We start from the raw sequence: 25098 nt of genomic DNA, 5'->3' as shown, positions 1-25098 counted from the left end.
AAAGAAAACAGATAGAGGGACTAATGCGCTCCTCTTCACATGTAAATAAAGTGATTATAAGAGAGAACCTTAGTAACAGCAAGTAATTACTCAGAAATGCTGGGCATCAAAAATGGAGAGCCCGATAGGCCGAGGGCTTGATACCAGAGAACTCAAAGAAAGGAGAAGAAGTCTTAGTCATTCTTGTTTTAAGGACTGGCGGCAACCAGGTGGCTTCTTTGAGAGCTGTCAGGTCTCTCATGTAAAATGGCCTTCCTTTATCAGGAGAGGGTGGGGACTTTGGAGCTGGAACAGGGACTGTTGGTAGGTTATGAATGACCAGGTTCCCAGTCATTCTGCTGCTGTCAGTAGAAACAGCTCTGTTAGCCCCTTTTGCTGTGGCTGGTTCCGCTTGCTTTGAATGCCCTTGCCTTGCAGTGAGTTGCGACTTGGGTTTTGCAGTATTCAAATCACTCTTCTCAGTTTGAATGAATTTGTACCGTTGTGTTTTTGCAATGTTCTGGAGTCAGTTTGTGCTTTTTTTGCTATGTAGCCCAGCCTGGCCTGCAGCTGTGTCGGCTATCCTTGAGTCAGTCTCTTCTGCTTCAGCCTTCTGCCGACTTGGCTCATAGGCATGTGCCACCATCACACCTACCTTAGTAATTCTTGGCTTACGTTTTTTAAAGACCAGGTCTCGAGTGTGTCAGGCTAGCCTTGAACTTTCTCTGTAACCAAAGTTGACTGTCAGCTTCTGGTGCTCCTGCCTTGAGCTTCTGAATACTGGAGTTGCAGGCATCTGCCAGTATCTAGTTTGTGAGGTGTGGTGATGTCGGGCTTTTACCTGGTTGACTGTTACTTGACAGTTTTGAAGTATCTGATTCCAGCCCCCACCCCCTCTCTTCCTAGTCCCACCCTCACAACCCCTCCGCCATTCCCTCTACTCCTCAGAGAAGGGGAGGCCACCAAGGGCCTAACCCTAAGAGGCTTCATGTTTAAGAAGATAGACAGCAGAAATGCCCATGCCTATCCACAGCACACCACTTTGATCTTTCATAGATTGGCAGTAACTTTCCTTGCTTTGTTCATTTGGTAGCTGATCTGTTTTGTGTAGAAGGTAAGTACTAAACTGTTGGTCTGTGCAGTATGCTCATTGTGCGTACATAGTGATAGGTTTCACTCAAGTACACAACGTGCTGTAGTCATATGCCCCCTAATTTATCCTTTCCCTCAGACAATCCTGCTTCCACTTTCATGTCATATATATATATAATTTCAAAACTGAAAGAAAACATGGGGTAGTTTTCTTTCTGAGTTTGAGTTATTTTGCTTAGTATTATAATCTACAGTCAATCTATTTTCCTGTAGTTGACATAATTCCATTCTTTCATAAGAGTCCTTTGGGGGGATATGCTTGCGTGGTATAGCTGGGCCTCGTACTGGTATCCACGCTGGCCTCACTATAGGCGTTCCCACGAACAGTGTGGAAGAGCCCCACCCCCACACCAAGTCTTTGTTTTAATGACAGCCATTCTGATTGGGGTGAGTTGGAGTTTCCTCATAGCTAAAGATACTGGATTTTTTTTTCTTTATTTCCTTTTTTGTTGTTGTTGTTTTGTTTTGTTTGTTTTTGGTCAATTTTACTTCATCTTCTTAAATCTATCTATTCATTTCATTTGTCCACTTACTGATTAGGTTGTTTGGTACTTGTATTTGGCATTTTGTGTTTTGAGTTCTTCATTTTAGATATATATCTTCTGTCAGGTATATAGCTAGCAAAGCTTTTTATCTGTGCTTGCTGTTTAGAGTATTTGAAATAAATTTTTAATTCTAAGTTTTCTCCTGGGCAGCTTGTTTCTTTAGCTAAAACCTCAAATGGGGTGGCTACTTCTAGAAAAAACTAGTATTTGTTGTCCAAATTGTTATTTTTTAGCTAATATTTTGAGTTATCTTACTATTTTAGTGTCACACCAGATTCCAGTTTGGACGACTAGATGCTTAATGAGCTGCAGAATAAATCAAATAACAGTAGCAATAGCATTTAGAATTAGGCCAGACTTGGAGTATTTGTAGATTTTGTGGGCACAAACAAATCTTGTTATTTTACCATTTGTTTGCTTAGTGCATGTGCGCCGCTCCCGTGCATGCGTGGGCCTGTGTCTGCCTGTAGGTCAGACAACCCTTCCAAGGAATTAATTCCCTCCTTCCATGTGTGTTTCAGGGATAGAGCTCAGCATATCAGGCTTTTCATCAAGTGTCTTTACCTGCCAAGCCATCTTGCTTGTCTCCAAATCTTATTTTTATTTCAGAGTCAGAAAGGGGATTCCAATAGGAATTATTCTTAATGTTGTCCTTTATTGTTTATTGGCAAAGTACGCACGCTATTTTTGAACATTCATCCTATTCTTTGTGCCTTTTTTTTTTTTTAAAGCATATTCCAGTATCTGATATCCTCGGAAAAGTCTCTTGGTGTAGCACAGGGACAATTTTGATAAGCTTACCATGAATGCTGTTGCCATTGGAGACTTGATTATTTTGATACACTTGGATAAAAAGAACCAACTCCAAAGCTTTGGGTATTCCTAACAAGCTAAGAGGGTGAGAGCTACTTGGGGAAGGCAGACGTCTGAGTAGGCCTAAGGTGCCCAGAGCCTTACACACCTGATGCGTGGTGTATTCATTAGCTGGAATTTTGAGAGCCTCTGTTTACCTTTGTCAGTTTATGAGGTTGAGGGATGTGCTTCTGGCCCCTAGCATAGTGTGTCTAGGTGCTTTTACAGAGCCCTTTATACTGGTCATCAGGATCGGTCATGCTGCAGCTGTGAGAGAGTGACCATTCTATCTAAGAATCTGTTCCATCTTGACATTTCTAATGTCAGTAACAATTGGTATTCAGTAGGTTGGACCCCATTAATACATTTTTTCCCCCCCGAGACAGGGTTTCTCTGTGTAGCCTTGGCTATCCTGCACTCTATTTGTAGTCAAGGCTAGCCTTGAATTCACAGAGTTCCTTCTGCCTCTGCTGGGATTAAAGGCGTGTGCCACCACGCCTGGCTCCATGCTGGAACTTTTAACTGGCTTGACCTTGAAATTGGAATTTTCCAAAATTCAAATTATGTTGACTACTAAGAACCTTTTTGAGATTAGTGAGAACACTGAGCTGTGAACATCTGGCTTGGGTAAAAAGGCAGCCTTGCTTAGCCATCACCACAGTAACGAGAGGACAGCTCCTGTGCTGCCTTGAAAGCCAGCAGGGTTGCTCCTATTGTTTACGTAAGCGCACTATTTAAAATGTTTACCTATAAGTAAGTCATGATAGAGGAATCAGGGTAGCAATGCAGAGGGGAGGGCTTCGAGTTTTGTCGATCTAGTTGGAAGTCGGTATAACCCAGTTTTGAAGTTCACCTGAAGGTGCCACCAGGGAGTTGGCGCATAAATCGATGGTGCAAATCGTACAAGTTTATCCCCTGAAGGATTTTTCTTAATGACCCTGTGTGTGTTCTCATATGTGTGTTGTATATGTGCACGTGGAGGCGCGAGCAAAGCCTGCAGGAATCAGTTCTCACGCATGTGGGTTCTGGGGATCTGGCTTGACTGTAAGCACCAGACCCCTGAGCCTTCTTGCCAGCCAGAACCTGAGGTTTTATAACACGGGAAGTGGGTGGGAGGAGCCCCGATGGAGGAGTCCTTGTTGGTAATGCTGAGGGACTCCTTGGTGTGAGGTCTTATCAGTGACAATACAGGCTCGGGCTCTCTTAGTTCTCTGTCTCCCTGGAGTTCCCATAGAAAGGCTCTAACCAGCAGCATGTGATATCTCCGTTTACTGTAGATGTCCAGCTTCATAGGATGCCTATTAATTTTTTGAGGCAAGGTCTCACTGTGGAACCTTGGCTAGCTCGGAACTCACTATTCAGACCAGCTGGCCTAAGACTCACACGGCACCTATTAAATTATTTTATGAGGACAGAGTTGTAGCTGGCACTTAGAAAAATTAATGGAAAGATTAGGCTTAACGCTTCAGCCAGTTTTCAAAATTTGTTTCATGCTGCGCTATTAATTCATTTGGCCCTTCATTGGCACAATGAAAATTCTATGTAATTAGAACAAATTTTGCAAAGAATTTGAATATTTGTTCAATAAAATTATTCTGTGGTTACTATGAAATTAGCAGGAACGCATTAAGTAGGAGTAATTACTCCTAGTAGAATTTTCTTTCTCTAAAACAGCAGCTTTCTTTCAGTTTGGAACAACAAAGAGACGGTTTCTAGGGGAAAATAGAACATTTTAAGGAATGTTTTTATCAAGGAGGAATGTGGGTAAAAACTAGTCATGGAGTTCAGTGGAACCCAAAGAGGCAGAGCTGAAGACAAAGGAGAGCTGCGGCCAGGTGTGATAGCAAACGCCTGTCATCCCAGCACTCTGAAGAGTAGAGAGCTAAGTGCCCTTGCAAATGGACATGTCTTATTTCTAACTAATAAAGCCAGATAACCCTGAAGTTCTTCAGAGCATCTCAAAGGGTCCAGATCCAATTGAGGAAGTCCACCAGGGTCTTTCTCAGGGAATAGACGTGGTACAGATCTCATCTCCCCTTAGGCTCCCCCAAAGAGGATATAATTTCTTGATTGAGAAGCTTTTCTTTTCCTAGAGAAGATGGAGAAGAGAGTGATGAGGCAGAACCAGAGGGCTGAGCAAAGCTGGAGTCCTCAGTTTCAGTTCCAGCAGCAGCTTCTAAGATTTAATTCCTGTTTACTTAATGTTTTTTTCCCTCAGGTTTGATAGTTTGCTAAACACATGAATTCCACTTAAACTAGCAATTTCTTAAGTTGCTTTTAAATTCCTATTAGACTGTTTTTCATTTTTAAATTGCCTACAGTTAAAACTTGTGGTTAGTAAAAAATAAATGAACAAACCATTCAGGGCTTCAGCTGTTCCCCACTTCCCCAAATGCTCTCAGCTTCCCAGGTCAAATGATATAAAATCAGCCAGTAACAGCTCTCCCCCCAGTAAATGCTTCCTCTCCTGAAGTTTTGTTTCCTGTTTTAGTGCCCCCCCCCAATCTTTCCTAAAATTGTGGCCTTTTATGTGAGCTGAGGGAATTTGCTTGGATTATATTTCTGTGCTGCTAGTATTAGTTGGTTTGCTTTCACCCCAAGTTATTTGGTTCCTTTCATGCTATAATTGGAAGTTTTATCTCACAAATTTGGGACATCACGAGGCAGCCAATACTCTAAAAGAATACTCTTAAGTGTGTCTTCCTGGCACACATGGGAAGTTTTTAAAATTTAGGAGGGAGGTATGTTGCCTCGGGACTTCCCTTCGAGGCCATTCAGTGTCCTAGGGAAGTTCCCTGTGACAGCTTTACCCTATAGGACGGGAAAGAACATATGCCTCGTCAGTGTTTATGCTTAAGCTGCTCAGAGAATTTCTATGCTCACAGTATCCAGGCCACAGAAGACAGAAGGGTCAAAAACAAGTGCTAAGCTAGAAGACATTAAGATGGCAGACTAAGGCTGTGACAAACACTCTGAAAATGAGGGTCATCTAATGGCCTGTTGGGACTAGCACACAGACTATTGACATAGATGAGGTCCTGGCCACAAGGAGAACTCCTCATCCTCATTTACCTGAGGAGGCAGCACTGACAGCTGGAGCATGCTACTTGATGCCCATGAGTGAGTGACTTCCTGAAACTTCCTCAAAGTAGATAATCCTTTGAGTCACGTGTTGGATTGCAAAAACACTCCGTGTTTAATTCCAGCCCTTGGGTGGCAGAGGCAGGTGGATCTCTGAGTTCGGGACTGAGTGAGTTCCAGAACATCAAGTGCTACAAGGAGAAACCTTTTCTCACAATTGGCCCCTCTCCCTCTCCCTCCCCCCCCCCCCATGTGTGTAAGTCTCCAATGGCCTCTGTTGACATCCTTAGCTTTTCGGTTGCTGGCAGCCTACTGCTGAGTTAATACACAAACCTAAGTGTCGGTAGGGTGTTGCGTCAGGTGGAGAGCTGTGTGTTCCATGGTTATTAAGGAAGCTAAGGAAGAAGACAACTCAGACTGTATCTGGAATACACTAAAAGCACAAAATCGTGACATTTTAGTCAGTTCCTTTTAAGGAGTCTTCAGCATAGGTGTGACATTTCTTTAGGTCACTTCAGTTCACCATAACTTAAATTTAATAGGGAAGCTTGCCGGCTATTTAAAAAAAGAGAGAGAAAGAGAGAATCTGTCCTTAGGAGGTAGAGCCAAGCAGATCTCTGAGCTCAAGGCTAGCCTGTCTACATGCATAGCAAATTCCAGGCCAGCCAACACTACACAGTGAGATCTTGCCTCCGGGGGAAAAAAAATAGCCATTTTGGAAGGAAAAAAATAATCTGCCTATAGCTGTTCTTCTAAAAGTGTAGAAAAATTACATGCTTACAGTTTTTTGGAATGCTGAAAAACATATTATGTTGAAGTTTGGTTTTTGTTAATTTTTTTTTTCTAAGTGAGGAATGGAGTCTTTGGTACAACGTAGTATCAGATGTGAAAATACATGTTTCAGTACTTGTGCAGAGTAATGATCTGTGACTATGCTCAATCCTGAATAGCGGTAACAGGATGTGCTTAATCTGTTTCAGAGCAGCCTGCGTGGGCGGTGGGCGGTAGAAAATTTAAAACTAGCATTTCAAAAAGTGAAATCGTGTTTGATGTGTCTCCCACTGCTGGCAGTGTGGGGCAGTGCTTGGATGCTCGCTCTGGTGGAGATGGTAGCAGAGCACTCCCTTGGACAGTGCATTAAGAGCACTACATTTTCTTTTCTGTTTTTGAAGTTCGTGTTCTCTGATCTTGACTTGAAACACTTTTTTTCTTTTGTTCTCCACCTCTAAGCACTGCTCATGGTTTTGTCTCCCCAGCTGGCTTTAAATATTCTAGGTAATTAGGACACATGCTGTGCTTTTGAAGTGGGAGTTTGGGTCTTCCCTTAGCTGAGTGATATATACAAGCACACTCTGTCAGCATTCTGAAGAAGGCCGGGCAGTGCAGGAAGCTCTAACTCCCAGCTGCCATTGTGAACAAACACCATGTGTGTTCTGTAGTGTGCTCTGTGGCAGGTGCCTTGGGCAGAGTTGACCAAATGGCATGATGTCTTCCATGTTTTATCACAAAAGCAAGCTTGGAGGGCTAGGGGATTTTGCTCAGCTATAGACTAGTGTGTGTATGTATGCTCTGAGCACTTTTTAGATAGATGAGGCGAATCTGTGATGTCTGCTAGATTGAGGCGTGCACTCCCGTGGGTTGGTTGGCATTTTATCCCATCTGTAAGTTGTAGAGTATTTGGTTCTTTTTTCTTTCTTTCTTTCTTTTTTAGACAGGGTTTCTCTGTGTGGCCTTGCCTGTCCTGGACCCACTATGTAGACCAGGCTGGCCTCGAACTCACAGCTATTCGTTTGCCTCTGCCTCCCAAGTGCTGGGATTAAAGGTGTGAGCCACCATGCCCGGCTAAGTTGTAGAGCCTCTGTACTGGGGGAAATCCCTATAAACCTATCTGGCATCATTCTGCCACTTTTGAAGTAGTACAGGCAGCAGTGCCCATCCTGTGACTGTGTGGTCTATTCATTAGTACCGGGATCATTTTTGCAGTATCCATTTTAATAAATTAAAAAAAAATATTTTACATGCACACCTTAATGAAGATGAAAATAAAGGTACTATGGTACAGAGCAGAGACTGATTCAGCCTCTGACATGGGCCTCCGTGAGCACCTTGGTAAAGCAGTGTCACCCTGGGGTAGCTGGCAACCTAGCATGCTGCCCAGCATGCCTGTGGCAGGAGCAAACAGAAAGGTGGCTGAGGCAAAGTGTCTGTTGTACTAACTTAGAAGATCAAGTTGAAAGTTAAAACCTTGCTACTTTCTTTGTTTGCTTTTAGTTGATGCTGATGAAATTAAAAGGCTAGGGAAGAGATTCAAGAAGCTTGATTTGGACAATTCTGGTTCTTTGAGCGTGGAAGAGTTCATGTCTCTGCCCGAGTTACAACAGAACCCGTTAGTGCAGCGGGTAATAGACATATTCGACACAGACGGGAATGGAGAAGTGGACTTCAAAGGTAATGAAGAGCTTTTGGTTTTTTCAAGTCAGCCTCACAGCACTCTACAGAACAATGAAACTGGATTTTTCAGAAAAAAAGTGTCTCTATGTAAATAGAGATTATGCTAAAACTTGAAAAAAACCTGCATTACCTAGATTATAATTATTCTTTGTTTCTTAAATTATCAGAGTGTCTCTGACAGTAGAATCTACTACAAAAAGTAACACTGACTATTTCCTTCTTGAGGAAATTATTCTTACTCAAGGACAGCTTAACAATATTAAAACCCATATTTTTCTTGTTTCTTTACTTTCTCTTTAAAGATTGAGACCTAAACTGGTCAGTTTTGGTAGCACATGTCTGCCTGCTTCATTTCAGCCAAGGAATCTTTTGTGCAGATATTGATTGATTGATAATATTTTATATTTGATCTTATACTTGTAATAACATTTAACTGGAATTGTCAATGTTCTTGTTTGTTGTTTATGAATTCTTTGCCAGATAGTAAAAAAAATTGTTTTTTAAAAACTTTGCAAAAGTGTATTGACATGATTTGGAAGTTTGGAGTAGAAACCTAAAACGATTTTTGATTTTGTAAAAGAATGTACAGTCTTTTTCTTGTCATAGCCTAAAGAAAAACGGGTTAGAGAAGTATCCTTAAAGAGTGTTTTTGAATGTTAATGGCACACAGGCATTAACACGTAATTTAAATTGGTTAATTTTGACAACTCAAAATTCAAAGTCCTAATAAAGTAAAATCTTTTGTCTGGAGGCTTAAAACTCACAATAACTGAGTTTCTTTAGCCTGACTTTTGATATTTTGCACAAGTAATAACCTGTTGAATATTGCTTTTCTTTGTAAAGTTTTGATTTGTAAACATTTTCAACTTTATTTAGAATTCATTGAAGGAGTCTCTCAGTTCAGTGTCAAAGGCGATAAGGAGCAGAAGTTGAGGTGTAAGTATATTCCTTCTTACACTACTGTTCCATGTTGTATTGTAGACTTCTAGAACCATCTCAAGACTTACTTCTTAGTCATAATAGAAGTTTTACGTTCTGAAGAAAATCATGTATGATGTTAGAACACTGTGCTGGTTTTAGTGGCATAGCAGGAAGCAGACGCTTCTGACACCAGGCAGATTACACGCGGTAGGCACTACTCGTTATCTGGCCTGGGTGGTCTTCACTCCATAACCATCTGGTCAGTTATATTAAGCCAAGCTGTGTATGCAGCGTCTGCGTTTTAAAGAGTGACATCTTTAAGCCGAGCTTGGTGGCGCACTCACAGGCAGAGGCAGGTGGATCGCTGTGAGTTCGAGGCCAGCCTGGTCTACAAAGAGAGTCCAGGACAGCCAAGGCTACATAGAGAACCCTGTCTGGGGATGGGGGGGGGCGAGGAGGGGAAGGGTGCTATCTTCATAGTCTTGATTTAGATAATTGGTAATACTGCTTCTCATTTAAAGTGTTTGTGTTCACCTCTTAATTGATTTCCTTTCTTCGCTTTAGTCGCTTTCCGTATCTATGACATGGATAAGGACGGCTATATTTCCAACGGGGAGCTCTTCCAGGTGCTGAAGATGATGGTGGGGAACAACCTGAAAGACACACAGTTACAGCAGATCGTAGACAAAACCATCATAAATGCGGATAAGGATGGGGATGGAAGAATATCCTTTGAGGAATTCTGTGCTGTAAGTGAAAGCCGGCTCTTCTAGTGACTGTGTTTTACAGCATTTACAGGACAGTTTACTAGACGATCCTGTGTGCCTATTTTGCTTTGAGATTCTATTAAGTTTTGTATAACTGCCCCACATTCAAGTTTACCTGCTGGTAATTAAGAGACACTAGTTTCAGGAATGAGTAAGTTGCTACAGGAGTGGTTCCAGCATCTGTGAGCGCGCGCGTGTGCGTGTGCGTGTGCGTGTGCGTGTGTGTGTAGACTGGAGGTCAGCACCAGCTGTCAGCCTTGTATGCAGGGCCTTATTTTTTTTAACTCCTCTCCTACTGAGCCTGACGCTCACGATTTCTGCAGGGATCTCCCATCTTTCTCACCAGTGCTGGCAGTACAGGCAGGTGCCACCACTCCCAGCTTTTTTATATGGGTTTTAACTTGCATTGCAAACTTTTTACCAACATAGCCATCTCACCACGGGACCAGTAACTTGCTGTTAGCCCCTAGAAATTACAAGTGGGGCATGTTTTTAAGGTTTGTTTAAAACTAAACCAGTTGAGCTGGGAATAAAGTCTTGGGAGAGCGCTTATCTACCTCCATAAGGCCCTTGGTCGGTGCCCACCCAGTACTGCAAGTAGCAACTGTAGGAAACAAAACATGTTTGAAAGTGCTTTGGTGACGGGGCTGGAGAGAAGGCTCAGTGGTTAAGCGTGCTGGCTGCTCTCCCAGAGAAGATCTGGGTTCAGTTCCCAGCACCTACCTGGCAGCTCACACCTGTCTATAATGACGGACAGTTCCAGAGCTTCTGACAGGCTCACACAGACATACATGCAGGCAAAGGGCCAGTGAGCAGAAAGTCAAAATAAATTAAAAAAAAAGAAAAGAAAGTGCTTCAGTGAAAATTAGCTCTGTGTTGATGAATTTTAGCTGGCAACACCAGAAACTGCATCATGGGAACCACTGAAATGGGGAAAGAGCCTTGTCCATAGGGAACTTAGGTGCTTTGCAATTTTCCTAGTGGCTTATGCCCTTGTCTTTCAAGCAATTCATCAGTGAGTAGTTCTTCTATTTGGCCCAGTGGAGTGGAGTCTCACAGTTACCGGGAGCACTAGGGAACTACTAGGACACAGAATCCGGCTGCCTTTCTTTGGGAGACCGAAGGATTTGGCGCCACTCTGCTTTCGTGCAGCCTGTCTCCTATACCACTGCCGTTGACAAAAAGTATGTTTTTTTATTTATTTATGTATTTTTTTAATGTATGAGTGCTCTGTCCGAATGCACGCACACACGCATGCCAAAATGCACGTGTGCATGCCAGAAGAAGGCATCATATCCCATTGTGAGCCACCCTGTGGGTGCTGGGAATTGAACTCAGGACCTCTGGAAGATCAGCCAGTGCTTTCTCAAGGTCTCAGTAGGGACTCACGCTTCGATGTGCCACCCTTCTCCACCCCCCACCCCCACCCCCACCCCCCCATCCCCAGTCTTGCATCTTTCCAGCCTTTAAAAACAGTAACACATAGTAACACTGGTCATTTCTGCCAGCTTGAAATGTAGCCTGGCCCATTGTCCCACAGTTGCGTCAGCTTCTGCGTGCTGACCCTGGCGCAGCAGTCTCCTCCTAGGCGGTTGTCTCTAAGGAGCGGGGGACCCTCAGCTGTGTTCTCCCTTCAGGCTTGCTCCTTTCACATACGTTTGCATAGTTAGAAGCTTGAGCTTTAGATGGGTGTGGTCTGGCCCTGTCCTACTATCCCAGAGCTGAGTGCGTCTCTTCATCAGCTGCTGTTCTGCTGGTACTGGGTGAGGATAAATACATCACGTATTGACATTGGTACAGTCTATTTGACTGTGCCCTGACCCCTAGAAACAGACCCTCCAGGCAGACGCTAGGAAGAAGTAATGGGGGTACAGCAGGCGGGTGGGGGTTGGGGGCATGGGGTTATATCTATGAAGGAAATGGGTCTGACCCTGTCACTAAAAGCTTAACACCAGCTTCACATACACAGTGGCTCAGCAGCGGAGCACGGACCGACGAACATGGGAAGAAAACCTCTATGATGGAGCACAGAAATCAACATATATAGTTGATCAACTATAAAAAGTTTTTGGAATAATGACCACTAGGAATTTGAAGTGGAAAAAACTAAGAACCTCATTGAGTGCGAAGCAAAAAACTGACCTCAGTGATATATTGAATCCTTGAAACAAAAAACATAATCAAGGGTCATACATTTCCTGAAATGATTTAGAAATAGCATAGTACTGTAGCGTATATAAGTACATAGCATTTATACATAAAATAAACTAGGCACATTGTCATAAAGTGTTAAAAAACAGTAGAATATGTAGATGAATCTGAAATTTAACGAGACCTTGGAGGGCAAGGCAGAGGTGAGCACCATCATACAAAGAATCAATCACAATGACATTGAATTTCGCAGTATCACAGTTGGAAACTAGACAGAGTAAGCATTTGTTTTGGGGATGAAGAATATAGCTTAAACTTAGAGTTCTGTACAGTAGTAAAAATAAAGATGCATTTAGGTACACTTTTTCTCAGAAACTACTAGAGCGGTTCTCAGTCTCTGGGTCATGACCCCTTTGTGGGGTGTCTAATGGCTCTTTCACAGGGGTCACCTAAAACCATTGGAAAACACGTACATTTACATTACCATTCATAACAGTAGCAAAGTTACGGTTACGAAGTAGCAACCAAGTAGTTTTATGGTTGGGGGTCACCGCAACATGACGAACCTGGGTCACAGCATTTAGGAAGGCTGAGAACTCCTGCTCTAGAGTGTGTTCTGCTGTAATACGTCAGAAAAGAAGGCAGCTGGTTAAGGGCTCCTCACAGCATGAGAGTATCCCTGCAGATCTGTGGCATCTAGCTGAAAAGCCAGGCTTCTGTGACCCCCCAGTGCTGGGGATATGGAGCTCGTGGGCAAGTCACGGAAATGAATCAATCTATGATGGTTCAGTGAGAGGCCACATCTCAGAAAGCAGTTGGGGAGAGCTAGAGTCTGACAGTTTGCTTTTGACCTTTGTCCTCCGCACCATGTTCTGGTCTCTGTGCATGGGCATGCCCACACGTGTGTACACCAGACAGTGCAGATGTGCGCGCACACCTGCATGTGGATGAGAATTTAACTGGGGAACTTAAGTCCCCCACCCTCCCGTTAATCCAGCTTCTGAGAACAGTGTATAAATACACTTTTAGGTGAAATGGTATCCTACTCTGCTTTCTGGTTGGCTGTGATAAAACACGGTGTCCAAAAGCAAGCAAAAGCTTAGTTATAATCCACCACAAAGGAATCAGGGCAGGAGCTCAAGGCAAGAACCTGAAGGGAAGGACTGATGGGAAAGCCATGGAGGAACGATGCTTACTGGCTTGTTTTCCATGGCTTGCCAGCATCCTCCTGCTCTGAGATGGCACCATTCACAATGAGTGGGCCCTCCCACATCAGCCACTAATCAAAATGGGCACCACAGTCTGCCCCACAGGCAGTCTGATGGAGGTGTTTTCTCAATGAACTGACTGTAGCCCGAGTCAAGTTAACCCCCCCCCCAAAAAAAAGCCAGGACAGATGATTTACTTACTAAAAAATTGGTTTTGTCTATTGCAGGTTGTAGGTGGCCTAGATATCCACAAAAAGATGGTGGTAGATGTGTGACTCTTTGAAGAATACCACCCAACACTTTTGCTTTCTTCTCCATCTCTGAAGATCTGCTCAAGACGTCCAGCAATGCTCTCTGTGTATTTAAATGGAAGTATTTTTCTCTGTGAAGCCACATTTTCCAACGTGAGCCTCATGAAGCCAACTAAGTGTTATTGAACTCCTACTCTCTCAATAACTCAGTGTAGCACAGTAAAGTGAAGGACAGCAGCGTGAAAAGAGCGTATGAGGATGGTGGAGAAAGGGAAGGGGTTGGCTTTTTAATTTATTTTTCTTCATCTTTTATAACAAGAAAGTATCTATATATACATATGTAAATATTTATATATAGATATATGTAGCTTTCTATATATTTAGTAGGTTGGCTTTAATTTAATATACTTGATTCAGAAACAAAATGTTAGAGTACAAAAGTGCCAAGCAGAACATAAAACATCCTTACTTTTATTTCACACAGTTTTATATGTAGATAGAAGATTGTACAATTTGCACCAGGTAGTAGGCCAGCTATTTTTCCTTTCTCTGTGCTTTCTCCTTTGAGAGATTGATAAAGCATTTGTTAATGCCCTATTATTTACCTTAATTACATTTTTGTAACGAGTCTGTAACTTTATATCTCTGAGTATATTTCCAGGGACTGTGTCTTATTGCTGAGCAGCGTTTGATTTTTCGCAGTTGGAGGTCTAGTTCAGTGCTGTTGCCAAGAATGGGCCCTGTGTCCATAGAACTGCGTATGTTACGGCTGCTTCAGGCTGATGCTTTTTAAGTAGTCTCAGTAATTTATTTTTATTAAGTGTCCCTGAGAAAAATGTAATTAGCAGTTGTGATTTTTATAAAGGTCAGAAGTTTTCTGAGGCAGTAATGACTTTTTAAAAATGTATTATTTAGTGAAGAAAACCCAAAGTAATCATGTAATGGCTTAGAATATACTTGCTTCATTATACACAAGTGCTGTATTTTCCGGAGTATAAGACGGCCCCAACTTTAACTTTTCCAGTTAAAATATAGAGTTTGCAGCCCAAGTCTGCTGCACAAGGTGTATGCTGGAAGAGGGATAGTCTTGTAAGAGTATATTTCAAACTCTGTAACTGGAAAAGTTAAGGTTGGGGGTCGTTTATATGCCAGAAAATACAGTAAATACAGTCACTAAACTGTGTGAACCATGGATTTTTCTTCTGCATTTCGAAAGACATACAGTTAACCTAAACAAACAAAGTAGTGATATTTAATGAGCACATATTTATGTAAAATCCGATTTATGGTTACAATAGGGAAAATCTTGCTAAACTGTGTGTCACAGGAGAGCAGATTTTGTCTAGATTTATATGTCTACAATTTGTTTGCCAGAAGGCAAGATAGCACATGATGGATTTTTGTTGTTTTGCCCACACAATCATGATAGATGATGACTTAATAAGTTTGTGTGACATAAAAGTATGTCGTGTTCTACCACTTGACATCATCCCTTCCCTTTTCTGCAAAGGTACTATTGGCTGGAAGTAAAACATTCTGGTTAGTTTTATATGACGGTCTTCCCTATATAGTTTTTCTATAAAAATTGGTTTTATAATCATGAATGGTAAAGGGCGGGTTGAATCAAGGTGAAAGAATATTAAGTTGAGCACACCTGCCTGCCATCGCTGTTCCTTGAACTGTGCTGCACATCATGGGCTCTGTCTGTGAGAGAAAAATCCCGGTGCTTGGTGTCTTTGCATGACATGGAGTTTTGCATGTAGATCAATTTAAAATGTACCTCTTGTTTACATAATTTGCATAATTTTAAAAGATGATGTTGCCAAACTTTGGAAATGTTAATACTCAAAACGAAAATCTCCACTCCATGTGACGACTTCCTCCCTCTGGATCAGTACGTGGCTTGCAATCCCAGCCAGTGGTTTGATCTGTCCCAGTGTCAACTGCCATGTGCTCTGCTTCAAGAGGGAACTAGTCTTTTGTGAATTTTTTTGTACATAATTATTTGTTACAAATATTTTAGCAAATGCTTTCTATATCTCTTGCTTGTGCATATCTTGGCTGGCGTTGTTGAAAAAAAAAATAGTGCAAACTATTTCCTTACTGGGGATTGAGGGTTTTCTTTTTTAGTTTGTGTGAGGGAGGTGGGGAGGGCATGGTTTATGTTGAATGTTTTAAATTTTCTTCTGCATGATACATGTCATGTTGTGAAATCTTTAGAGAACTTCATACTGTATGAGTAAGAAAATAAAATATTTGAAACTTGCTTGAATGTATTTTGTAAGCTTTGATTACTAATACAGTTGCTAGTCCTTCCATGCTTGTAGGACTTTTAAGAACTTTGATAAATGTCTTGAACCTTAAGCTACAGGTGAAATAAGCTGTCTTGCCTGGAACAGAAAGGCTAATGTTGAAAAGCCTGATTCCACTTACCTCCTTGATCACGTCTCCATTCCGCTGGCCTGGGCCCATTACAGTGCCTTGAGGCTTTGATTTGCTTGTCTTTCACTTCTGTACATTTGTACATCAATCCCAAAGCCAATAACTAATGCCTTGGATGGTTCTCCTGTGTGTATGTGCACACACATGCAGGCTCAAAAGGGACTTTTTTTTTACTTTCCTACTCACTAGCATTTATCCCTTCTTCCCAGCATATCATCCCTGGTCATAGAATAAAAAAGAACACTTTACATGGTGGTGATTTGCTGGTTTTGTACAGGTCCAATTTTTCAGAGTATCACCTATTTATTAGTATGTGGCTCCTGGATTATATACATGTTCTAATTTCATTTATTTTTTCTTGGCATGGCAAAGTCTCACTAAACCTGCTGGTCTTTAGTTTTTGTAATCCTGCTGCAGCTTCTTGAGTGCTGGGATTATAGGTATAAATACTGAGCAGCAGGAAGGAAAGTTTGACACATGCTCTAACATGAAAAAGCCCTGTGAAGTGAAATAGCTATATATTAGTGGAATAGTACATTTCTAGAGACAAATACGGAATGGACTGTGCCAAGGATAATGGGGAGGAATGGGATTAGTGTTAATAACTTTTACAGAGTTCCAGAAGATAGCATTGTTGTGGTGTTTGCACATTATTTTAAATAAAGTTAACTACAACAGTTAATGTGAAAAGCTGTATTTTTATAAAAGCCATTTCTTAAATGTGTAAAATGTTTTAAGAGTGGAAAATGCAGACAAGACTTTTCAACCTCATGTCTTGAGATGTTCATCCTTAGTCTTCCAAAACAATCCCCCCATTCCAGATTCACATTGATTTATAGCCTTTAAGTCCCATCGCAACCTTTTGCTTCCCTATCAGCTAACCAAAACAAATGGCTCAGTTCACTGACAGTTCCTGGAGATTGTGGTTTCTTTGGCTAAGTAGGCAAAGCTTTCCCAAGACCAGTATGTGCAGCTTACGGAATGGCTCTGGATGCTTCCAAAAACATAACGTGTGTCGCTCCAATCCTAACATGGCTCCTGGAGCAGAACAGTTGGGTTTTTCTCCACATGCTCAGCGATCGTTAACTTCCATCCCATCACTAGTGCTAGGCAGCGTGAGAACTGGAGCCCGAAACTACTGGAAAGTCTAGGAATACCCAGATTGTACCACAGCTTTACCTAAGAAAAGTCACTTTTTTCTTAACCCAGACAGTGTGTTAGTAACTAAAATGTAGTTGGAGTTGTGACAGATGGGGTATGGAAAGGACCGTGTGGCCTTACACTTAAAGGTAAGTCCAGCAGCAGGCAGTGCCACCGAAACGGGGAGCTTTCAGGTTGGCTGTGGTGCCCAGACACGAGATGTTCCAGGGAAGAGAGAAATACAAACATACTGCACTTTAACATAGAATCTAAACTTTCTCAAGACAAAAAATATGTTTTTAAGTCTCTGCCTTAATTCCTTGGAATTAAACCCAAAACACTGTCACCTAGCCGTGGAGCAACTTAAGGCACTTGGAAAGGCATTAGACACATTTTCCTTTCTCAGGAAAGCACATAGTAGTAGCAGTCATCACAACTTTTTATCTCACTGGGCACAGAGTGGGTCTGTGCCTCCTAAGGGCTCTATAGACTGCAGGAATCCCAATGTATTCCTCCTTTCAACAAAGTCATGATACTAAACATTGTCTCCTTTGCTGAGATGCTCTAGCAATTTCCTGTTGGTAGATGGTATACCCAAGACACAAAGCAGTTTGCACCTCCTACTGACAGGAGGGAACCCAAACTACTAAGCAGAGCGTGACAGACGCAGCAAGCTGGAGAGCTGTCTCAGCGGGTCAGAGTACTTCCTGCTTTTCCAAAGAACTAGAGCTTCATTCTCATCATACATATCAGACTTAACTACAGCTCTAAGGGAACACTCACTCACTCACACACACACACACACACACACACACACACACGGCATACACTCCTACCCCTATATACACATTTACATAAAGTAGAAGTAAAGTTTACGCTGCATGCAGCGGCAGGCCGTGAATTACAGCACTCAGGAGGAGGCAGAAGTAGGGTTTCTGTGGGTTCACTGGGGCTACACACTTGACACGCTATCTTCAAATACACCCTCTTCTTTAGAGATTGCTTCAGCTTCGGTGGTTAAGAACACTTACTGACCTTTCAGAGGACCTGAGTTCAGTTCCCAGGTAACGTGATTCACAGCCTTAACTGTTACTCCAGTTTGGGGGTTCTGATGCCCTATTCTGGCCTCTGGAGAACACCAGGCACATACGTGCTACATGTACCTCAGCGCAGGCAAAACACTTAACATTTTAAGATGACTACTACCTTCTAGTTATTGTGTCAATTTCCTAACCTCCAACCATTACAATATTTTGGTCAATAAGAGAAACGAGAATGTAGTATTTAAATAACATGTTTAATGAAGTAGGTTCTAAATAGTGTAGGAAATAAGCATCAAATCATATACACAGACACTAGTTACAAGAATATACTGTTTGGAGAACATGGTTTTCTTGGGAGAACTGTTTTAGTTTTACTGTACAAGATCCAACATCAACGTGTATGATGTGTCTCTAAAATCAGTAATTTCTGATGAGTTTGATTACTTACTTGAAAAATACCATTCGTTAGCCTTGTGATTCAAGGCTTCATTTCCTAAACTACACAGTAAGTACAAAGAAGAGCAGGTGTGGTTCAATAGTGTAAGCTACTGCCATGACCCAATCCTCAAACAGTCACAGGGCCTGGTACCAAGGATCATGATTCACAGGTCTTCTGAGATTTTAATTAAAAATTTCAGGAAAAAAAAAAATGCTTGTAAGGCTAGCTGTAAATCTGTAACCTAAAACTCACACGCAAGATGCTGCCTCTAAATGACAGGTTTAAACTGTGAATCTTCCATATGATTCAATCTGAGAAATACAGCAATTTATACTTGATGTGTAAGTATTCAAAGTGTTACACACTGACATTTAAATGATCCTGGAAGCAGCTGAGGGCAGTCCTGTTAAGCCTTCCTTTTCTGCTTCTGTTCTGGCTGGGACCTGAGAAGGAACCTGAGTTTTAGGTGACTGGGAAATTCCTCTCATGGTTTTATGTGCACATCTCAAGGGTCTGAGGACAATCAGAAGCGATCTGCTGATCTGCTGGCCACAGCTCGGATATTGCCATACACCTTTGATGGAGGATTTCCTGTTTAAGAAAAAAAGCAGCTTATATATACAAATATATTCAAACACATAGAAACTACATAGACGACAAATACTTTGCATTTCTAAGAGAAAAAGAATTGACACAGAACAACCTCCAGCCCTCTGAGCTATGACCCTTGACCTAGACTAAATGCATCCATCGAGTTGACTGGATGTATTCAGCAGCCCCCGCCCCCCGCACCCCCTTTTATACAACCTAAAAATGTAATGTTCTCAATTTTTCTGGAATGGCTTTTCTGTGTACTTCCATAGGAAAGCAACAGAGTTAAATTATATTATCCAACATACCCTTTCTCTAACAAATGGAATCTAATCAAAGAATTCTTGCTTTTCATTAGCCAACTCTGGCTTCTGCTTGGTATCTAACAATATGAAAGCTACTCTGTAAATGTGGCTTGAATTCCTCTATTCCCCAATCTTTCCAGAGAAAACACCAAAGAAATAAACTGCTCTTACCCAGGATGAGGTTGCAAATGGCAGTTCTTGCCATCCTGATGTTCTGGAAAGAGCCGAGAATGTGAACTTTCCTGAAAGAAGTAAAGTGAATCAAAGGCATGCCCGGATTGAATCTTGGGAAACAAAGAACTCTAGACACTCACAATAGAACCAGACCCTAAACTTGGTGTGGTGATGGTTGGCAGTGTTCTAAACACTCTAAAAGCATTTCCAAAGTGAGTGACTTGTGGTTAGGAATTATATATCCACACAGAAAAATTAGCAGAAAGACAAGAACAAACTAAGAATTCCTTTCTCTTTCTTGACAGGTTCTTGCAATGCTGCCCAAGTTGACCTCACACATGCAGTGATCCTCCTGTCTGCCTCCTGAGCACTGAGATGACAGGCAGGTACCACCACACCAAGATTCCTGGGTACAGGCAGGGAGAGATTGTTTAGTGTGTAAAGATACCTGCCATCCAGCCTAACTCTCTCCTCTCAAGTTGTCCCTTGACCTCCACATAGGTACTAATGGCACATGACCCACTCCCCAAACACATTAAGTAAAACAAACACATTTCCTGGTTAACAGGTGCTCCCATCCAGTGACATTAGGCAGACTAAGCAGCTTATATTTAGACATATGTATGTATATACATACATACAGGCAGAAACAATGAAAAAATGTCTTCAGATTGAAGGAGCAATGACAGGGTTTCGTAGGAAGGGACAAATGTAATTATAATCTTAAATCTATTTCAAAATTAAACAAAAGATACAAAAAGTACCTTTACACCAGGACTAGTCATAATGGCTCCAAAATGAACCATTTAAGATGTCCACCAACTGGAATTAGACCGCTGCCTGTCTAGTAAAACAAGTAGCTACTGCTGGACCCAACAAAGTGAAGAAACTCAAAGCAACATGCTACATGCACACTGGGCATTCTTGACATGAGTTTCTGGAAACTCCAAAACCAGTGATAGGAAGTGGAGCAGTGGCTGACCGGGACTGATCAGTTGTGCACGGGGAGCTCGGAAGATGGGCAGTGTGGGTGATGCAGGGCTACAGGATTGCACAATGTGGAGCTACCTGCTAGACTGACATTGCTGACAGTTAAATTTTACTGATGTAAACTGATTCCAAATACCCAGTTTGAATAAACTTTTACATACAGTAAATTCTAAGACCTTTAAATTTGCTGATTATAAAGTTAATGACAAATTAGTCATAAGTCCATTAGCAAGTAGACTCTAGCTTTGGATTGCTGAGCCAGCAAAGACTTTTAGGCTAGATTCAGCCATCTTAAACATTGTATTTTCACGTCTTTGAAATTTCCAATACAAAAAAAGGCCAGCTGTCAGACTCTGAAGGCTCTGTCCATGAACGAGCAGAGCAGAGCTGTGATAGCACATTTGGCTTCAGGTAGAGGGCCACCAATATAATACAGAAGCTACCCTTAAATACAGAGAATGTCCTCATTAATGCTGCCTAAATAGTGTTTGGAGAGAAAGGGTATTACACGAAACCCACACGCCCTCTGTCAGCTGCTATTTGCCAACCTCACTCTATCAGCTCCAAGCCATCTGTCTGCCTGACATCAACCTGGGAACACAACAGCTTCAGCCTCTGAGAGGTAGGAACTCCCAGCTCCATACCCAGCACTCTCAGGCTCATCCTATGAGGGGTGCTCCCAGCTTCGCCCCCAGCATGTTATCCTCGCCCTAAGCTGGCACTGAGTTTTTCTTTAGCTCAGTGTGCAATGCTCACCTTCCTATTACAGAAGGTGTGCCTGTATGTATACCTCACGTGAAATGCAGACACACATTCCAAAAGGAAGTCTCACAATGGCATTTCAAATGCCCACTACTTGTACTTCCCTTAATGATTTAACAGATTGCCTGAGGTAAAATTGAAATCTTCCCCTGAAATACATTATTTTAAGTGATTCTAAATATTTCTTTTGATTGCTGAAGGAAAAAAAAACACCTACAATTACTGAAATTTCCTTTACTAACTCATCATCCGGTCAAGGTTGGCAACTATTCATCTAGAACTACATACCTAAAAGACCCAATGGCAAGAGAGGGTGAAATGCAACTACTGTAAAGCAGTGGTGCAGTACTCGACCAGAATGCACAAGGTTCCAGGTTCAGTCCCCAGTAGCAGAGAAAGAAAAAAGAATGCAACAAATATAACTGCTAAGATAGTTTTTCAAACTAAGACATTTTCTCAAGAACAGATACTTACACATCTGCCAAAACAATCCGCGTCCGTGTCACATTCTCTATGGTAAATTTGGTTTTCCCTCCTTTGCCAGCAATTCTTCCTATTGCCCTTGACAGGTGGTCTCCTTTTAGGGGCTTAACTAAAAGAAAGACAAGACATCAATGGCTGGCTAGCTACTGACTTTTTCTACTAAACAACACTAAAAACATTTTCTGAAAAATGTTAGTAATACCACTCAATTGAAGGTATTAGAAAGTCAGGGCACAAGGCTGACTGTTCACAGAGGACCACCACGTGCTCTCACCGTCAGTTATTTCAAAAGACTCCAGGAAGAGGTCGTCGAGCCTGATAAGGGCAAGTGCATCCTACAAAACAAAAGTACACACCATGAAGGCCTTTTCAGGTAGACACCTGACAGTGATAAGAACAGCAGTGTTGCAACTGAAATTCAGATGCTACAATGACAGGATGCGAAGGTTTGGAAAATGACCCATCTATTGGAATGACCACAATGTGTATTTTGACGTCTGTTGAGACCACTTACCTCCACCTGAAATCCAAGAACAAAAGCTTTTACAAAGTCAGCAGCTTTTGTCAGGGCACTCACATCCTTGGTGTCTTTACAAGTCTGAAAGAAAGAGGTACAGATGTGGAGGCATGAAAAAGAGAGCATTCTAACAAACTACTAGAAATGACATTTCTATTATGATTCCCTTCCCCATCAGCCACCCTACCCAATACTGTAAGACGCCCCCTTCGGGTGGGATAAGTATTCTCTTTAATTTGTACAAAGGGCGCGCTCCTGCTCCACAGCTGGGTCATTCTACACAGGCCCTCTCAAATGACTAAACATACTTTATGACTGCGCTGGGTCGGTGGCAACATCCTTCCAGCACACCCCACGGTCTCACTCTCATTCTGTCCCTCTTTTAAGTGTCCAGACCGGTTCTCTTCTCCTCTCCATCAAAGTAATCTTTCCCAAAGAGTTCTGGGCTGGGCGAGGTGGGGAGTGTGGGGGTCTTTTGATTCAGGGTTTCTGTGTAGCCTTGACTGCCCTAGACCAGGCTGGCCTTGAACTCACAAAGATCCTCCTGCCTCTGCCTGCGGAGTATTGGGATTAACGGTGTGCACCACCACAGCCTGGCTCAGAATGTTCTGTCTTAAACAACCATTTATATGCTGCTGTTTCCCAAATCAACAAAAATCAACAAGTCTAGTTCTGACTACTTGCATGTCTGGCATTAAAGAGAGCAAGAACAGCTTAAGTAAGAATCTTATTTGTGCCGGGCGTGGTAGTGCACGCCTTTAATCTCAACACTCAGGAAGCAGAGGCAGGTGGATCACTGTGAGTTTGAGGCCAGCCTGGTCTACAAAGTTAGTCCAGAACAGCCAAGGCTACACAGAGAAAACCCTGTCTCGAAAAATGAAATGAAAAGAAAAAAAAAATCTTGTTTGCAAGTAATCACTTGAACTGCAGAGGCAGCTGTCACTCCTAGAACACCCACCCTGTAAATAGTATGCTTTACACATCTAGTGCTAAGCTTCACCTTGAAAACCTTCAAAGTTATATCATATAAACACTTACATAATGAGGAAATTAATGTAGTAAAAACTCAAACGCAAGTCTAGTTTCCGAAATATTCCTTCTGGTCTCCCACACAAATTCACAATACATTTGAAGAGACTACCCATTTGCCAAATTCAAAAGCACACAGGACTATGTTAACAAAATTTTCACATCTGAAACCGGACCCCAGCAGGGTGTGGGAGTGCACGCCTTTAAACCCCCACACCCTTCAGATCTCTTTGAGTTACAGGATAGCCAAAGCTACAGAGTGAAACCTAGTCTCAAAAGCAAAACAAAACAACAAAGTCCTAGACTCTGGGTCCCACCCTCTGTGTGACTTTTGTCGAGTCACATAAATATTCTAGGATTTAAGTTTTTTCATCTATAGAATAACATGCCAGGGCAGAAGATCCTGTACGGTCCCTTCTAGCCTGATGACTCTGGCCAGGGCTCTAAATTTCTTAGTTTCCTTGCCTAACCCTCTGGCACTCACATGTCTTCCTCATACTTTAATAAGCAAAGGTGCACACATCAAGTACCACTGTGCATCTGACAGACAGCATCATCAACAGATACTACGAATCTACTAACTAGTGACCCTGCAACAAACAAATAGAAACTTATGACCTCTAAAGGGAAAGTGCTTGAGCTAGACCTCAAAAGCTGACTGGATCTGAGGTAGGAAGAGAAAGGAGAAAATAGCCTTCTTCAGAGAGCAACGCCACCAAAAATATAGGCAAGGAGGGAAAAAAAAAAAAAAGGAAAACAAACCAGACTGTGTCTCTTACATGAAAGGCAGGCTCAGCCAAGCATCTGACTTTTATCCCTTAGAGATGCTGCAGGTGCTAGAAAATCATAATAGAAGCACAGGGACCCGGGAAAATCAACTTGGCACAGACACAGAAGATCTACTGAGGGAGAGACTTGATGAAAAAAAAAATCATTACAATATACAACACTTACCCTGCAACTGCTGCCCCTTATTAATGTACACCCACGTACCTCTCCATCTTTCATCACTTACACATACAGAAGACAGTCACAGGACAGAATATTTTCGAGTGATCTTAGAACCAATTTAGGAATTTAGCCAATACCTGTTTTGAATGTAGTTTTGAAGGTTATCTGGTTAATGGTTAAGTCCAATCTAATGATACTAAAACCCTGGGGGAAAAAAGCCACGTACTAGACTAAGGTCTACGAAGAAACGCTGTAGGCTACGAGATCCTTACCCTGATTTCTACATTTCTTGATTTCAGGTTAAAACGTATCTGAAGTCCCAGATGTTCTACAATCGGAGTAAATATCTTCAGCCAGTTTTCTTTCAATGGCGTGTATCTGTTCGCTGGGACGGGAATTTTTCTCGTTTCTTCTTTCCCAGTCTGCAATAAAACACACACACACACATTCAGGAGGCGACTGGGGGAGATGAGAGCCGACCCTACACCTAGCCGCCCGGGCCCAGCCCCGTCTCGTCCCGGTCCGGTCGGGTCCCCACCAGGAGCTGGTCGCCCGAGAGCGGCGGGAAGACCGGCCTCTTCGCCGGGCCCGCCTCCTCTGTATCCATGCTGCCGGCGTCTCGGTCCTGTCCCGCCGCTGACGACTGCTGAGCCTGTCGCTTCTTCGCCCGCCGGCCCGCTCTGTATGTGACGGGAGTAAAGCCGTCCTCCGTCCCAGGGCTTTGCGTCTCCATCTCGGCCATGTTCAAACCCGGTAACTGGAAGCAGCCTAACACGTGCGCGTGTTGTACTGCGCATGCGCCAGCCTCCACCAATCAACTTGAGGACTCCGCCCCTCTTCTGAGACGGGGCCCATGCCGGGGGCCTGAGGCGGG

General features: G+C 42.5%; 2 protein-coding genes across 2 annotated transcripts in view; one reads left to right on the top strand and one right to left on the bottom strand.

Annotated features, from left to right (window-relative positions):
- The window catches only part of PPP3R1 (protein phosphatase 3 regulatory subunit B, alpha), a 41541-nt gene extending 25911 nt beyond the window's left edge, over positions 1-15630 (top strand). Inside the window, exons 3-6 of the mRNA XM_084799542.1 lie at positions 7881-8057; positions 8937-8996; positions 9546-9730; positions 13335-15630. Coding sequence (XP_084655668.1) covers positions 7881-8057; positions 8937-8996; positions 9546-9730; positions 13335-13382 — 470 coding nt within the window. The 3' untranslated portion in view covers positions 13383-15630. The remainder of the gene's footprint in view (positions 1-7880; positions 8058-8936; positions 8997-9545; positions 9731-13334) is intronic.
- A 2588-nt stretch (positions 15631-18218) lies between these two features.
- PNO1 (partner of NOB1 homolog) lies at positions 18219-25059 on the bottom strand. Its single transcript, XM_084799541.1, has 7 exons — positions 24763-25059; positions 24497-24646; positions 22242-22325; positions 22002-22062; positions 21719-21836; positions 19490-19560; positions 18219-19013 (listed from the first exon to the last, which is right to left on the bottom strand). Exons 1-7 carry the CDS (start codon positions 24964-24966, stop codon positions 18946-18948), a joined length of 756 nt encoding a protein of 251 aa, XP_084655667.1. The 5' UTR covers positions 24967-25059; the 3' UTR covers positions 18219-18945.
- Between the last annotated feature and the right edge of the window lie 39 nt (positions 25060-25098).

The sequence above is a fragment of the Acomys minous genome (genome assembly GCF_964271855.1).
Source record: "Acomys minous genome assembly, chromosome: 10".
Taxonomy (NCBI): domain Eukaryota; kingdom Metazoa; phylum Chordata; class Mammalia; order Rodentia; family Muridae; genus Acomys; species Acomys minous.
This window is presented reverse-complemented; position numbering and strand designations above follow the sequence as displayed.

Bases quoted from the DNA above. Each gene is read 5' to 3' on its own strand.
- PNO1 (XM_084799541.1), bottom strand. From the start codon at position 24,966: ATGGCCGAGATGGAGACGCAAAGCCCTGGGACGGAGGACGGCTTTACT. The intron at 22,326-24,496 runs GTAAGGATCTCG...TCTTTCTTTCAG, and splicing joins CAAGAAATGTAGAAATCAGG to ACTTGTAAAGACACCAAGGA. The intron at 21,837-22,001 runs GTGAGAGCACGT...TCTTTCTTTTAG, and splicing joins GTCTTTTGAAATAACTGACG to TTAAGCCCCTAAAAGGAGAC.